Genomic DNA, 16,576 nt, shown 5'->3' with positions numbered 1-16,576 from the left:
GGCCGGCGCCGCCGGCTCAGGGGTCACAGCCCCTGGGTCTCAGGGGGTGCTAATCGGGGACAGGCTGTACTCTGGGGTGCTCATCACTTTGGAGAACTGCCTCCTGCCTGACGATAAGCTGCGGTTCACGCCGTCCATGTCGAGCGGCCTTGACACCGACACGGAGACCGACCTCCGCGTGGTAGGCTGTGAACTCATACAGGCGGCGGGCATCCTGCTCCGCCTGCCGCAGGGAAAGGGTGCGGCCGCGAGCCCGGAGCCGAGGTAACCGCCAGGCTGGCGCCTGGCAAAGTGACCGGGCCCTTTGTTGGTGGTGTGGAAGGTCCCGCGCCCACCCCGTTTGTCCTTGTCCTTGTCCCTGCCTTCACTCTAATCTCATCCCGTCCTGGTGTTCAACGCCATCCTTGTCCCTAGGCCCACCCGAACTTTCGATTCTGGTTCTCGTCCTGTCGGCCGGAACTGGCCTCTTCACAGACCAGTGAGCAGGGCCTGGAGGCAGCAAATATGAAGGGCTTTTGTGGGCACGGAAAGCATTTTGGGTTTTTGTTCTGTGTGGGAGTCCTGTGTAACCCTGTGACTGAGAAGGCCTGGAATCCTGAGATTTAAAGGGGATGGAAACTTTTTCCTTCTCTAGGTGGCCATGGCAACCGGGCAGGTGTTGTTCCAGCGGTTCTTTTATACCAAGTCCTTTGTGAAGCATTCCATGGAGGTAAGGGCGTCCTCCTGTTTCATTCCTAGGGAAATATTTTGGGTGGAAACTGGGGTTCATTGTTTTCCCCAGCTGTCCAGAGGAGTAAGTACCTGCCTTCTGTAAGTCCTGTACTTGAGGGTTTGGCAAGCCCCCTGTGGAGCAGAGCTCCCATTTCTTGAGGAGGCCTTTTCCTCTGGGTGCACCTACCCTTTGCTCTTACTAGGCGTTAAGCCTTTGGAGGCTACCAGCATTGGAACAAACATCTGTGTGTCGCAATGCTTACATTTTAGCATGTGTCAATGGCTTGTGTTCACCTGGCATCCAAAATAGAAGAGGCCCCAAGACGAATACGGGATGTCATCAATGTGTTTCATCGCCTTCGACACCTGAGAGAGAAAAAGTGAGTCTCTTATCAGAGCTGTCATAGCCCTGTCTCGATGGTTACTAAGTTATACTAACATTGTTGTAAATAAAATTCGGGATATGAGGTTTTTAGTCTGTATGATGTTCACTGTTACAGTCCCAAGTGCACAGAATAAGGCCTGCCCAGAGGACATACAGCAGATCCTTTTTAGTGAGTGAAGGGACCACAGTAAGGAGGGCATCTTGCTGGTGTTGGTTCCCTAACTTGCCAACATCACAGTTTACAGCCATATCATCTCTTGTTTTCTACATGCTCCTGAATGTTCTCGAGTAGAGATTCTGAACCTCAGCACTATGGACATATGAGACTGGATAATACTTTATTGTGAGGGATTGTCCTGTGCTTTGTAGGATATTTAGCGGCATCCCTGGTCTCTACTCATCAGATGATAGTAGTGCCATTCCTCAGTTGTGCCCATCAGAAACCTCTCTAGACATTGCTTCATGGCTCTTTGATATCAGAATTGCCCAGTTGAGGACTACTGCCCTAAACCCTAGTCCAGACTTTAAGTTCCTAAAGTTAACGGAAGTTGTTTGGAAAACTGCGTCATCTGATTCCAGATACTGTATTTTCATTTGTTGCTTAGATTCCATTTAACCTAAAGCACATACACTTGAATCTTGAGCCTAATTGCCATTAGAACTTGTGCAGTCAGATTCTGAGACCCTCTGCCATGATCAGTTGGTGGTTTTTTTTTTTTTTTTTTTTTCATTCATTTTATTTTTTTAATTTGACCAGAGAGAAACAGACGGACGCAGAGAGAGAGGAAGCGAGAAAGCAAGCCAGCAGATTCAGGACTTGAACCTGGTCAGCCATGTGGGAGTATCCAGTGCCTTAACCACCACACCACCTGCTGTTCCTGATCAGTTGGTGTTTGTTTATGTGTTGTTTAAAGAGCTGTTTATAAGGAGGGGTGTAGAATATTAAGAAGGATAAGTAGGTTGGCACTGGGGTTTGAAATGTATTTTGTAATTTAGTTAGTTAAAGGAAGTAAGCTCATAAAAATGTCTGTATTGCTGAGGCTGACTGGTGACATAGTGGTTAGGGATGTTGGAATCCCACATGGTTGACCACGGTTCAAGTCCTGGACCTGGTGACTTTTTTTCTCACTTTCTCGCTTTCTCTCTCTGGTCAAAAAAAGAAAGTAATAAAGTAAAATAAAACAATCCATTAAAAATGTCTATATTGTATATGTATTGGGTTGTCTGAAAAATGATGATGTATTTTTTTCCTATGCAAAAAATGTGTCGTGACTTTTTTGACAACCCAGTATATTAGAAAATCACCAATGAGAGATTATTAGGGATTTGAAAGAGGTTGGTTTTGTTTGATTCTTATGTAGATGGTGTGCTTTGTTTTTATAGGAAGCCTGTGCCTTTACTATTGGATCAAGATTATATTAATCTAAAGAATCAGATTATAAAGGCGGAAAGACGAGTTCTCAAAGAGCTGGGTTTCTGTGTCCACGTGAAGCATCCTCACAAGGTGGGTATGAGACCGGCTAGCCTGTGAGCCCACCTTAGTCACTGTTGTAGCTGTGTCTTCCACCGTCCACTCTCAGCTGTAGTTGAAGGTTCTGAAGAGGATCGAATGCATTCCTAACTCGATTTTCTAGTTTTTTACCTATAATTTCAAAATATGGAATTGGCGGGACCTTCAGAAATTCACGGAAAAGTAGAATTAAAGCATGAGATTTTTTGGCACATAAAATTTTGAAATCCATGCATAGCTTTTTTTACAGTACATATTTTTCATGAACTTCTTGAAGACCTCTTGTAATTCTTTACTATTAGCCTATTAATCTGTTTTAGTGACTTTTTTAAAAAGAATTATTTTATTTATCTTCATTTTAACTTGACCAGAGAGGAACAAAGTAAGGGTGAGAGAAAGAAACTGAGAAAGCAAGCCATCAGGTCTGGAACTTGAACGGCGGTCAGCCATGTGGGAGTCCAGTGCCCTTAACCACTACACAACCTGCTGGCCCCATAATGACATAGTTTTAAGAGTTTTAGAAATGGAATTTTAGTTGGTACTTTGAAAAATAGTGATGAACTTGAGAAAATGGAATCTGATAGTATACATTTTTTTTCCTCAACAGCTAATTTTTTAAAGTTGCTTTAGTAATAGGCTTACTTTCTTTTATGGTGGCATTGAAAGAATTATAAGCCTTTTTTACAAAGGGCTAAGCTTGTCTAAAATGATTATTGTTGGGCCAGCAGGTGATATAATGGCTAAGGCACTGGACCTCCCACATGGCTTGCTACAGTTCAGGTCTGGACCTGATGGCTTGAAAATCATGCCAGGCCCATGTGCATGCATTCCCAAAATCCCAAGAGGAGAATGGAGGAGAAGGGATTGCCATGTGGCCATCCCCCTGGGGGTGATTTTTCACTTTCCCGCTCACTCTCTGGTGAGCACATGCACCCTGCGGCAAAAACCTTTAAAAAAAAAAGATTATTGTTTGCATCTTTGGTTTCATCCCCCTTTTATTGGTGGAATTTCTTGTATCTTCTTTCTTTCTTTTTTGACTTTCTTGCATTTATAGTTTTGATAAATTAGCCATCACAGACTTAAGTGCATTTTTTCATTTTCAAAAGTATTTTTTGTATAAGATGGGATATTGAGATGTTTAGGGCAGGCTAATTTCACTGGTGGGAAAAGTGTCAAAGACAATGAAAATTAGTCACATGGGAAACAAAAGTTTTTCCATTCCATGGGTTGCAGCTTGGTCTTCACATACATGCATGTTACCTAGTTGTAAAAACAGGTAGCAAGCATATCAACAAAAGCTCCCCCTCCAGCTGAGCTGTCTGCTAGATGTGTGACCAGTGGATATGGTTGCTGGATATGTTCCCAGGCACTTCTGGGATCTAGCATGAGGCTATTTGCTGCATGGACACCCACAAGATCTGACTTCTGAGCTCTCCAGGTTCTTGATAATAACTGCCTGACCCGTATCTTCCAGATAATCGTTATGTACCTTCAGGTGTTAGAGTGTGAGCGTAACCAACACCTGGTCCAGACTTCATGGTGAGTTGACCTTCCTTGTTTTATGACACCAGCAAGGGCAGTGCAGGAATGTGTTGGTTTGAGGCACTTGGGCAGTGGGTAGTCAATCCCATAACTTGTTTGTGGGCTGGAGGTATCCAAGTGCCCAGTGTTTTTGTAAATTTCAACCAGCCTCCCAAAATGTCAGGCACTGGCCTAACGGTAGGTGGCCCATACCCTCCTCCTGGCCCTGGATTCCCTTTGCCTCTCCCCTACCCTTTGAGATAGCAGAGGGCTTCCCTCTGGGGGCTGTTGACTAGGCATGGTGGGATCTTTCCCCAGGGAAATCAGAGGCTACAAGTGCTATTATAGACTTAGTGGTCTCCTATGAAATTGCATACTGTGGGAGAAAAGGGGGTGGGATAAGGTTTTGTCATAATTCTGTACTGCTTTAAATAATGTATATGTCAGAAATTAAGCCTGAAGTAACAATTTAGTAATATGGGGTGTTTTGGTGAATTTTTTCTCCTTGGAGTTAAGTCTGTAAGGGTCATATTTTTGCTGACTGAATTGTCTGGTGCTATGATGTGTTTAACAGAGAACCTATTTTGACTTTTCTTTTCTGTACTCTTTCAATCAAAGGGTAGCCTCTGAGGGTAAGTGACTAAGACTTCTCCTCTGCTGTCCAAGTGCTTTGGTGCAGGGACAGCGGCCGTCTTCAGCCAATCCAGTGCAGGCTCTCCACCGAAGGCTGGCTCTAGACTGGTGGTATGCGTACGATAGTATAGTCCTGGCCAACTGCTGCTTGTGGTTCTCTGACGATTGTGCTTCTTGTTAATCCTCTGTTGTGCTTGGTAATTGTATTGATTAGAGTTGATAACTGTCTTGACTTGAATTTTGTCTCTTTATAAATGCTGTAATTGTACAATAAAGATGCAGAACCTTTCTCTTTTCTAAAAAAAAGCTATGGAAGGCTATAAGGATCGAAGGGACAAATTGGCTACTGGGAATTCAGACTGTCGGTATGGGATTATGTTATTTCTATAAATACAAAAGTTGCTTTTTTAGCAGCTCTGTGTGAAACGTTACAAGGTGTGCATCTTTAAATTATTTCAGGGACACTATTTAAATTTTGTAACTTATTTAAAGTATAGCAGTAAATTTAAATATGTATTTTGAGAACTTTGTTTTTAGGACTTAAAAGTTAATAGATTAATATTATAATTACTTAAATGCTTTCTTATTAGAAACAAAAAGTTATTGCTGGTTATATGTATCAGTGTTGTGCTGTCACTTGCTCCAGGACATATGACTATACTGTCAACATACAGGTTCCCTCTTGATGCCTGGAGTAAGAGTTTCCAGAGCCTGGTCCCTCCAGGAGGCATCTGTAGAATTTATCACTTAGAAACCTCTGGGTGGCTTTATATGTTGCCTTCTCCAGGGCTTATTTATGGCAAAGATAAGGGAGGGTGGGGACCATGGGTTATTAGTCAGATTATAGCTGATTTACCTTACTTGTGGGTGCAGCCTTATTCCAAGACTTGCTATTTTGGAGGGATAGTAAGAGCAGTAAATGTATAACCTATTTACTTGTTTACATGTAATTAATCCTTTGTTATCACAATATAAAGCTAGTATAAGGTCTGATTTTAGTTTACTAAATCTTAGGGAAACATAACAGAAAATGTTTAAAATGCAATTAGTTTTTAAACCTTTTACCTTTTTAAAAAAATGTAATTTTTGTATTTTTATACCTTCTAAAGTATAGTTTTAAAAAATGTACTGTGATGAACTTTTAGTATATTGTTGCTTTTGTCTGATTTTATGAATGTTCATTTTAAGACTCCTTATTGAAATGACAATTTGGAAACGATTCTTTGATAAACCTGAGAAGAGGACTTCCCTTTGGGTCTTGAGCCTTCGTCTGCATGATGTTCCCATGCACCTGAATTGTACCCGAGGGTGTTTTCCCCTTTTCCGAGTGGACTCCCTCATGGAAGCTGCTGCTCAGTCATCCAGAAAAGGGCCAGACCAGGCTGGGAGCGCTCTTCCAGGAGAAGGAATGCAAGAGGACAAACAGCTTGTCTCACAACCACCTCACAGGCTTCCTGCTCAGCCAGTTCATTTGAGTTTGCATGTTTCTCTGCACTATGGATTTTGCGCATTTAGAGTTCTTTAATCAAATACATTTTAATCACTACAGTAGACATTGTTTTTCTGAGGCATTGTGCTTTGCATGAGAGCAGGCTAAAGTTGAGGGGGAAAAGTAAAGTTAAAGTTGGTTCTCTTTCATAGCAACACGTATTGTTTGACATTCAGCAGCTTTATTTTTTTTTTTGTCCCCAATAATTTCTCTGTCTTCCTGTCTTGTATTCAGAAAAAAAATAGCTAGAATGTTCCTTCATTGTTACCTTTTGAGATTTACAGGACTATCTAGCTCTAAGTCTTAGCAGTAGACTATTAAAGGAATAGTGACTCTATCTAGATAACACAGTTGGATATCCAGCATTGGCAGGCATTTGCAGTTCTTCCTGTATTTACTTTGCAGGAATTACATGAATGACAGCCTTCGCACAGATGTTTTTGTGAGGTTCCAGCCTGAGAGTATTGCCTGTGCCTGCATTTATCTTGCTGCTCGAACACTGGAGGTCAGTGTATTGCCACCATGGGAGATTCTGGTCTGATTGTTTTTCCAACCTGCTGTAAACTTTTGTGCATTATTCTTGAAATTATGCTTGTCTGTGTCAAATTTGTTCGTGACCAACAAGCTGGTTTTTATTGTCTGAAGAGCCTTATAGGCCATGAAGTTGTTAAAAAAAAAAAAAGCATAACAGTGTTGGTTTTTGTGTTTACAGATCCCTCTGCCCAATCGTCCCCATTGGTTTCTTTTGTTTGGAGCAACTGAAGAAGAAATTCAAGAAATCTGCTTAAAAATCCTGCAGCTTTATACACGAAAAAAGGTTCTTTGATGTTTTTCATGTAACATGCATTTGTGTTAGATCAGAAGCATCCAATTCTGAATAGATGAATTCTGGCTTTTGTAGGTTGATCTGACACACTTAGAAAGTGAGGTGGAAAAGAGGAAGCATGCTATTGAAGAAGCAAAGGCACAAGCCAGGGGCCTGCTGCCAGGGGCTGCACAGGTTCTAGACAACACGTCAGGGTTCTCACCTGCCCCCAAGCTGGGTGAGTGTGTTAGGGTACAGAAATCTGTTCCTCACAAGGATGAAGGTTGGTGATTCTCTTAAACTGTTATTTTGGGATGTGTGGTCTTTCCCTTCAGATTTGTCTTAGAATTGAGTCTGTAGCTTGTCTGAGAGCTTCATAGGCATGGGAATTCCTAACAAACCATTGGTGATCTTTGGGCCCCTAGAGAGCTTTGTCTTTATGTTTTCATTAGCAAAGGTTTGGACAGGCTTTCTGAAATGCTTTTGTTTATCCTATCTACCCACTTAGGTTGTTATTGAGTAAAGTTTTATAATCTGGGGCAGTAGATTGTCATACCTTTGAGTTAAGTATGAAGTTCATTACATAGTCCCTGAGTAAAAGTGAGCTAGATAAAGCCCTTCCTGCATCTTTCAATTGAACTTTTAGGTTCTGAGTCCCAAGTCAGGACCAGAAACTTAGAAGAGTGCATCCCCATTAATTCCATAGAACTGACCATATCTTGCTCTGCCAACTTGCTTCTTATTGGTGCAATTTTCTGAGGGTTGGTTTGTAATTTATTATGCTTGTTTCTAGTAGAATCCCCTAAAGAAGGTAAAGGAAACAAGCCTTCCCCACTCTCTGTAAAGAATGTCAAGAGGAAGACGGAGAGCACAAAGAAAGCAAAGGGGGACAGCCCTGTGAACGGGTAAGACACCCAGAGCTGACATGTGGCCCTCCAAGACAGCTGGAGAGATGTCAGCTCTATAATTGTGCTCTGGGGGGTAGCAGGTGGCATGATGGCTAAGGTGTTGGACTCTCACATGGCCGATGGTGGTTCAAGTCCCAGACTTGGCAGCTTGCTTTCTCACTTTTTTTCTCTTTCTTTCTCTGCTTCTCTCTGGTGAGCGTATATACCATCTGGCAAGTTAAAAAATGATAGTAGATAAAAGTAAATAAATTAAGTCTCTAAAAAAATAATTCTGGGGGACCAGCAGTTAGTGTAATGGCTATGTCGCTGGACTCCCATGTAGTCAACCACGGTTCGAGTCCTGGACCTGGTGGCTTAAACTCATGCCAGGTGTGTGTGCCCAAGATCCCGAGAGGAAAATGGAGGAGAAGGGATTGCTGCGTGGTCATCCCCCCGGGGGGAGATTTCTCACTTTCTGTCTCTCTGTCTCTGTCTTTCTGGCAAGTGCACGTGCCCTATAGCAAAAACCTCTCCAAAATAATAATAATAATAATAATAATTCTGCACTGATTCTGTTTGAAGCTTGCCAAAGGGGCGAGAGAGTCGAAGTCGGAGCAGGAGCCGAGAGCAGAGCTATTCCAGGTCCCCATCGCGATCCACTTCTCCTAAGAGGAGGTATGTGCCTCAGGGCCATCTGTGGGGCTCACATCTAGTACAGGGTAAAGTGTTTTACCCAGGATGGGAAGAGATGGTATAGCCTCCCATGGGGACAGTCCTTTTTACCTGTGGGCATGTATGCCTGGCTAGGACAGGCAGTTACACCTTTACTGGCACTGTTCTTTCTCACAGGAAAAGTGACAGTGGCTCAACATCTGGTGCGTCCAAGTCACAGAGCCGCTCTCGAAGCCGTAGCGACTCCCCACCAAGGCAGGCACACCGCACTGCCCCCTATAAAGGCTCTGAGGTGAGGGGCTCCCGGAAGACCAAGGACTGTAAATACCCTACCCAGAAACCACACAAATCTCGGAGCCGGAGCTCATCTCGTTCTCGAAGCCGGTCACGGGAGCGGGCAGATAACTCTGGAAAGTACAAAAAGAAAAGTCATTACTACAGAGATCAGCGACGGGAGCGTTCGAGATCCTACGAGCGCCCAAGCCATCGCTATGAGCGGGACCACCCTGGGCACAGCCGGCATCGGAGGTGAGGCAGGGGTTCCAAGTGACTGGCCAGCCTCAGGCTTTACTGAAGGGCATCTAGAGGGCTGCTCTGAGCCCTCCCTGTCATGCACATCTCAGTGCGGTGACCCTGTGGCATGACTTTTTAGGAATGGTTTTTGACTTTGGACCTTGAGATGAATTTGGAAATGGAATTGAGGGGACAGTGAAGTTCCCCCTCAGGCCAGCCTGGGGCACAGTGCAGCCTTGCAGGTGGCTTGATGGAAAAGCAGATGCACACCTCCCTGTTGGTATGGCTTGGTGCTATCGACAAGCTGTCTCCACTCCTGAACCCGATACTCAATTACGTTAAGCCAAGAAAGATGATTTAGAACCTTTGCCTATATTAGGTTGTACTTATGTACATATTTTGCAGTGTTTCACAATGAGAAAATGGCCTTAATAGCCCCTTATTCTCTGTCCACATTGTAAATAAACATGTGTTTAATGCAAGTTAAAGCTGTATATGAAAACTCAGAACTTGAATTCTGTTAGCTTAAAACTTGTGTAGAGAATCCTGATTTCAAATGTGAAGGTATTTAGGTCTGTGTTGAAAGTCGTATATTTTTATCTGTGCAATGCTGAGTGCAGGACACCAGCTCCTAAATAGAGAAGTTTCTTATATATGCATTTTATGGGGTTGAATAAACACAATTCTCTCTACTCAGGACATTTGGAACGTTAAAGAATTTGTAGGTTGTCATTCTGCTTGCCTGTTCAAGTGTACAGCCTTTGCACAGCCAGCCTACCCGTTCTAGGAGTATGTCTGAGTTGTGTCCCTGCTCCCTGCCCTCATTAAAGTGTTGGATTTTGTATTGAGTTCCTATGTGTCTGCTGTTATGCTAGAGGCTTGAGATGGGGCCAAGCTACCTATCAAGATGTAAGGCTGTTTCCTGGGAGGCTGGAAAGGGGAGTATTGAAAACAGAATGAAGTGCCCTTGCACCTGAGGGGCATTGGTCTGTATCCCAGTGGGTTTGTTTTTCCTGCATAGGAGGCAGCCAGGAGCTCCTTAGAAGGTCACCTCTCAGAGCTGGGACCTTCCCTGTATGTTGTGGACAGATGAGGACAGGGTTGGGGACTGTGTACTCTTCCTGGATGGGTGTTACTATGTCCCACATGTGACTATGAAGCTGGAAATGAGTTACTAGTATTATTAGCCAGAATTGTCTCTCCTGCTGGGGCTCACCTCTAATCAGTGCCTGGATTCAGGGCCTATTGGGCAGCTGTACTTGACTTCAGGTTGAGGCTTCATTAACATAGTCAGCAACCCACTCGGGATTGTTCTAGGAGGACAGGTAGAAAGCCCTGTCCTCCACTGAGGGGTGGATCAGGGGGTTCACCTAGCTTCACCTGTCCTCTGCTTGACCATTACAGTGTGGGTGTAGCCACGTCCAGCTCCTGACCCTCAGACCTTGTGCTGATCCCCTCAGAGAACAGGTCCAGTGCCATAGGCTACTCAGCTCGGGACATTAGTGTCCAGATGAGAGGCAGCTTCAAGTTCCTGGGCTTCCTTCAGCTGCTCCCTCCAGGCTCAGCAGTAGGTGCATGAGATGCGAACACCCACTGTGGTCTTTGAGCAACTTGCAGCCCCTTTGCACTGAGAGGTGGTGCAGCCCTTAAGTGTCTGCTTGTTGGCCATAGTCTGACTATGGGGTCACCTGCCTAGAGAGAGAAAGAAAGAGAGAAAGAGATACACATACATACATACTTGGATTTTCCAGTTTCTTTCTGACCTTGCTCTTCCTAGGTCTCTGGTCAGTGTCCAAATGGCTGATAGTGGGGCCAGTAGGTAGTGTGGTGAAGGCCAGCCATGGTTCTAGTCCTGGAACCGGTGGCTTGAAAATCACACCAGGTGCATGCCAAGATTCCCGAGAATGGAAGAGAAGGGATGTGACATAGCCACCCCCCTGGGAGGTGATTTCTCACTTTTCTCCCTCATCCTCCCAACACATATGTCCTATGGCAAAAACCTAAGGAAAAAGGAAAAAAAAAAGGCTGATGGTCCATCCCTACCTGAAATAGCCAGGACTGGAAGGGATAGCTCAGCCCATGCTGCACACAGGATCCTGTAGTAGTGGGGTTGAGCTGGGCAACTGAAAGGGTTGTGATGTCTGTTCTGGGCAAACTTGGGCTTGACTCACTCACACTTGTCCCTTTCCAGGGAAGAGGTCTAATCTCCATCACATAAGATGGTGTGTGCCCGGGGCCAGCAGGTAGCATGGTGGTTGAGGGCATAGGACTCCCACATGGCCGACTATGATCTGAGTCCTGTACCTGGTGACTTGCTTTTTCACCTTCTCTCTCATCAAATTAAAAAAAAAAAAAAAAAAAAAGTTAAATAAAATAAATAATTCTTTAAAAAAAAAGAAAAAAGTGGTGTGTGCTGGACCAGCACTGCCTGATGCTAGGGCCCCAGGAGGAGCTAGGCCCAATACTGCCCAGTCCCTCTGGACCCTGGCTCACTTGCCTGTGCCCACCTGACCTCCCCACGCCTCTATCAGCCCCTTGCTTCCCCTCTGACTTCAACTTACCCTTGAGGTGGTGGTTTGTTTGTTCTCTCACCACCTGCCAAGTAGGGAGTACTGCACTCTAGTCCCTTAGGGGGAAGGGGGAGTGTCCAGCATCCCCAGAATGTAGGGAGTGGGGCTAGACCTGGGTGGTTCTCTGCCTGTGACCCATTGGCCTTGGGCTCCAAGTTCCAGAGTCCTCAGCAAAGGATGGTCTGATAAATACCCCATTTGGATGCTGGAGCCTTCCTGCCAGCCTGCCCACACTTCCCATCGTGTGCCTGCCTAGCTAGGAGTCTCTGACCCACCTCACCTTTAAAACACTGTGTGAATGGGGAGGAAGCCTCCACAAAACACTCCCGCCCCTTTCCCCAAACTGGAAAGGAGCTTGAGAGCCAAGTTTGGAAAATACTGGAGCACTTGAAGAACTGGCTTGGGGCCCAGCCAGGGGCTTGCTGGTCTATCAGGCCTGTGTAGGGTCCAGCCTCCTTAGTACGGAGGGGCAGGCCAGGTACAAGTGGGTAGGAGGTGAGGAGAGTAAAGGAGGGGAAGGGGAAGGGTGCCTCCACCTTCCCTGACCATAGCCCCCAGTGCTTCTTCTCAACTCTGGCCCTAAGTGGAGCCTCCAAGCAGATTGTGAGTTTCCAGAGGCTGGACCCTCAACCCTAGTGCAGCCTGCAGGTGGGATGAAGGGATCTCTGGTGGCCCCAGTAGAGATAGCTGGGTATGTGATGGTTGCCTCCAGTACGTCCCCCAAAAAGCCCCTGGATCTCAGGCCTTTCAGACTCTGCAGAGAGAGGCCCAAGGAGTCAGATGCCCAGCCCTGTGGTGAGGCCTGAGCTTGCCTTTTCCCAGTGCACATTCTACAGAGCCCCTTGGATTCTGCATGTCACAGGTCACTCTGTCCTAGGTGGAGGGTCTTTCCAAGGGAGTACTGAAGTCAATACCAATATTAGAGGTGTTCTGAGAGCCAGGCTTGGCTATGTCCCTTGAGATGATGGTCCCCTTTCTGCCTATACCAGGGACCTGCCAGACCCATCCTCCCAGCTCTAAGAGATTGTTGGGACAGATAATTGCATGTATTTGATGTAGCCTGCCAGAGTGAGATTCCATGTTGTGTGTGTCTCAGCTCCTGAGACTCAATCTGGAGGAAAGTGATGGGCAACCCAAGGGTGCCCAGGCTTGGGAGACATAATGTACAGGTCAGAGCCATCCCCTTGGCCCTGGGCTCTTATAGGCAGTGATGGTTCATCAGCCCTTTGGACACTGACTGGAGATCTTGAGAAGAGCAAGGCCAGGTAGAAACGAAAAGGCAAGCTAGGGGAGCAAAGAAGCAGGTGACTTCCAGAGGCAGGTAGTGTTGGGGGCAGCATGCATTGCCTCTCATTACACAGGCCGGAAAGGCAAGGCTGATCGGAGCCTGGTGGGTGATGTATGGGAGCCTGGTGGGTGACGTAGCTTGTGTTCCTACGGCTAAACCCCAGAGGGATTCTTGGGCAGCAGCTACAGGAAGAGTTGGGGTCAGAGCTCAGTCATGTCTCACCAAGATACATGATAAGCATGTCCCTTGCCTCTTGGGCATCTGGCAATGTCTGGAGACATTTTTGGTTGTCACTGCTCAGGGTGGGGTGCTACTGGCATTTGGTGGTGAAGGTTGGGGATGCTGCTCAGCACCCTCAGCGCAAAGGACAACTGGTTCCTCAAGTGACTGTCCCACCCTAAATATCAGCACTGCTGAGGTAGAGAAACTCAGGCCTAGGGGACATGACCTAGAGGACATAGCCAGGAGCATCCTGGAAGGTGACAGTGTCCTCAAGCCTTCTAGCCCTGCAGCTCTGGGAGCAAACCATAATTTCCTGCCCCTCTCCCCTAGGGCAGCCGCTCACAGCCCAGCCAGCTGCTGTCTGGGCCGAGGCACATCTTCCCTCTTGTTTTCCAGAGCCCATTCTGGAGCTAACTGGACAACTGGGATCACCTTGAGGTCATCACATTGATGAAGTGTCCAGACACCTGTCTGCAGACATTGCTGAGACTTGGGTCCTGGCACTGGTGCTAAAGTTCCCACCCAGGAACCTGGTACAACAGGTGTGATGGAGACTCAGCACATGGAACCAGAGCCACATCTGCCAGGCTTTGACAAGGCAGATGGACCAAAGTTGGCTGGACACAACTGGGCTGGGAAGCCATGTGCCCAGTTCTCTAGACCTGTGAGGGTCAGTAGGTGCTCGTGGTTCACCTTGGCCATAGACCTACTCCAGAGCTGGTAAGTAGGGTGGGGCTGCGGGGGCTTCCAGGACAAGCTCTGCTTCTGTGTAAGGACCCTACCCACAGGGCAATCCGAGCAGACACTGCACTCCCCCAGCTTGGAGCACTCTTGAGCTCTGGGATCAGGAACCTGAGTCTTGCCCTAAAGGATGGGGGACAGGAGGGGTCCCCTGGTCTCATCACCCAACATGACCCTCCTTCCCCTCAAAGGACTTACTTGCAGCATGGGATGTGGAGCATCCAGGGCAGGTCAGTTCCCAGCTTGGATCCAGGTGCAGATTGCTGAGCAGGGAGGATTCCTCAGTATCCCCATCCTTGCCTGAGAATCTCTGTACTGTAGGGAGTCGACAGTGCTCATCCACTGGCAGCAAGGATGAGATCGGGATTACTCCAGCCCTGGGAAGACCTGTGGGCTGAACCCAAACAGAAGCAGTCAGAGTCAGTCCCATGTTGGTGTAGGGTGGATAGCATCCCCAAATATTGATCCTGTACTTTGGGTGGCTGGAGATCTAGGATTGGTAAGACCAGGCAGGGCTTGACCCACCTCAGCCACTTCCCCTCTGCCTCTGGCTAATTTGCAACTGATGAGGGGACTTGGGATGAGACCACTTACTCGAATGGGACCAAAGAAAGGGAAATCAATGCTTCTGTGTGTCCCTGAACTCCCCTTGCCTAGTCCATGCCCTTTCTTGATAGCTTTGCGAACAGCCACCTGCTCAAGAAAGGGAGAAGGGAAGGAAAAAAGAAAACAGTTAAGACAGGAATTAAAGTCATATTAGGGCCAGCATGATGGCAAGGTAGTTGACACACTGCTCAAGCATTGCTGGATCCATATAGAAGATAGCAGGTTTGGTTCCCCAGTCAACCTGTAGCTTTGGTTTTTTTTTGTTTTTTTGTTTTTTGTTTTGTTGTTTGAGAAGTTTTCGCTATAGGGCGCGTGTGCTCGCCAGACAGACAGAGAGAGACATAGAGACAGTGAGAAATCACCCCCCAGGGGGTATGGTCACACCACAATCCCTTCTCCTCCATTCTCCTCTCGGGATCTTGGGCACGCACGCACACGTGCCTGGCCTGAGTTCTAAGCCACCGGGTCCAGGATCTGAACCGTGGTCAACTATGTGGGAATCCAGCAACATAGCCATTACGCTACTGCTGGTTCCCTCAACCTGTAGCTTTGTGAGCAGGCCCTTGTAGTGGGTGAATAGGTACTGGGGGAGGGGTCTGGGGGGCATTTACCTCATAATACATGCACCAGCACAACACGGCATACCGACCATTAATGAGACCCATGTAGTCAGTAAGGAGTGCGTATGCCCAGGTCATCTGGAAGAGTTCACCCTAGTGCCCTCTGTCCGGGGATGGTGATAGGATTGGCAATTCCTTCATCTGTCTGTCTGTCTGTCTGCCAGAGGGTGTGTATGTTTGACAGGGAGAAAGCACCCCACCCCCCAATTGGGGCATGATCATGCCGCAATCTTTTTTTCTCCAACTCTCTATCTTGTATTTTAGGTACACACATGTGACCAGTGTTTTTTTGTTGTCGTTTTAGAGGCTTTTGCCATAGGACATGTGTGCTCACTTGATGGAGACAGAAATAGTGAGAGGGAAAGTGAGAAATCACCCCTTCTGCCCCAGAGGATGGCCATGTTGCAATCCCTTCTCCATTCTCCTCCTGCTTGATTTTCAAGCCACCGGGTCCAGGGCTTGAACTGCAATAAGCCATGTGAGAGTCCAATGACATAACCACTACATCTACTGGCCCTGCCTGGTGTGTTTAGACTTCTAGAGCCAGGATTCGAACTGCCTAATGAAGGGACCAAGATGGTCAGTCCTCGGGGTTTCCTGCAGCAGGGATACAGAAGCTAATGCTTCTGTCTGCTTTGTGTCCAGATACCCAGCCATCAAGAAACCCTGTGGTTCAGGCATAGTGTACTGCATGTGGTGCTAAATGTTTAACATTTGCTCATCCACCATTAGCAAGGACAGAATGGGGATCATTAGCCCTGGGAGTGATCCCCATCCCATCCTTGCTACTGGTGGGCTCTTTTTTTTTTATTTTTTATCATCATATCTTCTTCATATTACATTGGATTACATATAACTTTACAGTGTATTACATTGTTTCTTCAAAAGGGAATGCCATGCACGTCAGTCAGTACAGAGACATTAATCTCCCCACTTCAACATTCCATATCTTTTCTGTTTTCCCCAATCATTATCTTTATTATTCTAATTATTTTTATAAAACAGTCAATTGCTATTTCTCGTTTTGCTTGTAAAAATACTTTGCCCGTCATGAAACACTTCTCAGACCAATCCAGTTGAGACTTCTATACATGTCATCATCAACAGTTAATAAACCCTATCTGTTTCTCACTAACGTCCTGTCTCTCTATTGCTCACTTGCTATCTTTCTCTATCCTCTTCTCTTCACTTACCCCATTCCACACTGTCCTATTCTCATTAAGTACCTTCACTTCAAGAATGGTAGAGTAGTTCCTGTTCTTCCCTGAGGCAATGCAGGGCTGGTAACCATCATCTTCTCAAGTTGCAAGTTCTCAGACCTTGTTTTCCGCTTCAGCCTGCTGATCCACAGGCCACACGCCGGCCCTGGAGAGGCAGCTGAACGCCGGGGCATGAGCCCCGAG

The 16,576-nt window shown here is 46.4% G+C and overlaps 1 protein-coding gene across 7 annotated transcripts; it reads left to right on the top strand.

Moving 5' to 3' along the window:
- Nucleotides 1–13,921, top strand: CCNL2 (cyclin L2; the record flags this gene model as incomplete). Of its 7 annotated transcripts, none has more annotated exon segments than XM_014582347.2 (12): nt 1–232; nt 635–709; nt 982–1,091; nt 2,480–2,600; nt 4,081–4,145; nt 6,655–6,754; nt 6,962–7,066; nt 7,151–7,292; nt 7,848–7,959; nt 8,524–8,616; nt 8,791–9,141; nt 13,603–13,921. In XM_014582347.2, coding segments are annotated over 12 exon segments (1,561 nt in total), but the record flags the coding sequence as incomplete, so codon positions are not given.
- Between the last annotated feature and the right edge of the window lie 2,655 nt (nt 13,922–16,576).

Source organism: Tupaia chinensis, unplaced genomic scaffold (genome assembly GCF_000334495.1).
Source record: "Tupaia chinensis unplaced genomic scaffold, TupChi_1.0 Scaffold143584_1, whole genome shotgun sequence".
Classification (NCBI taxonomy): domain Eukaryota; kingdom Metazoa; phylum Chordata; class Mammalia; order Scandentia; family Tupaiidae; genus Tupaia; species Tupaia belangeri.
This window is presented reverse-complemented; position numbering and strand designations above follow the sequence as displayed.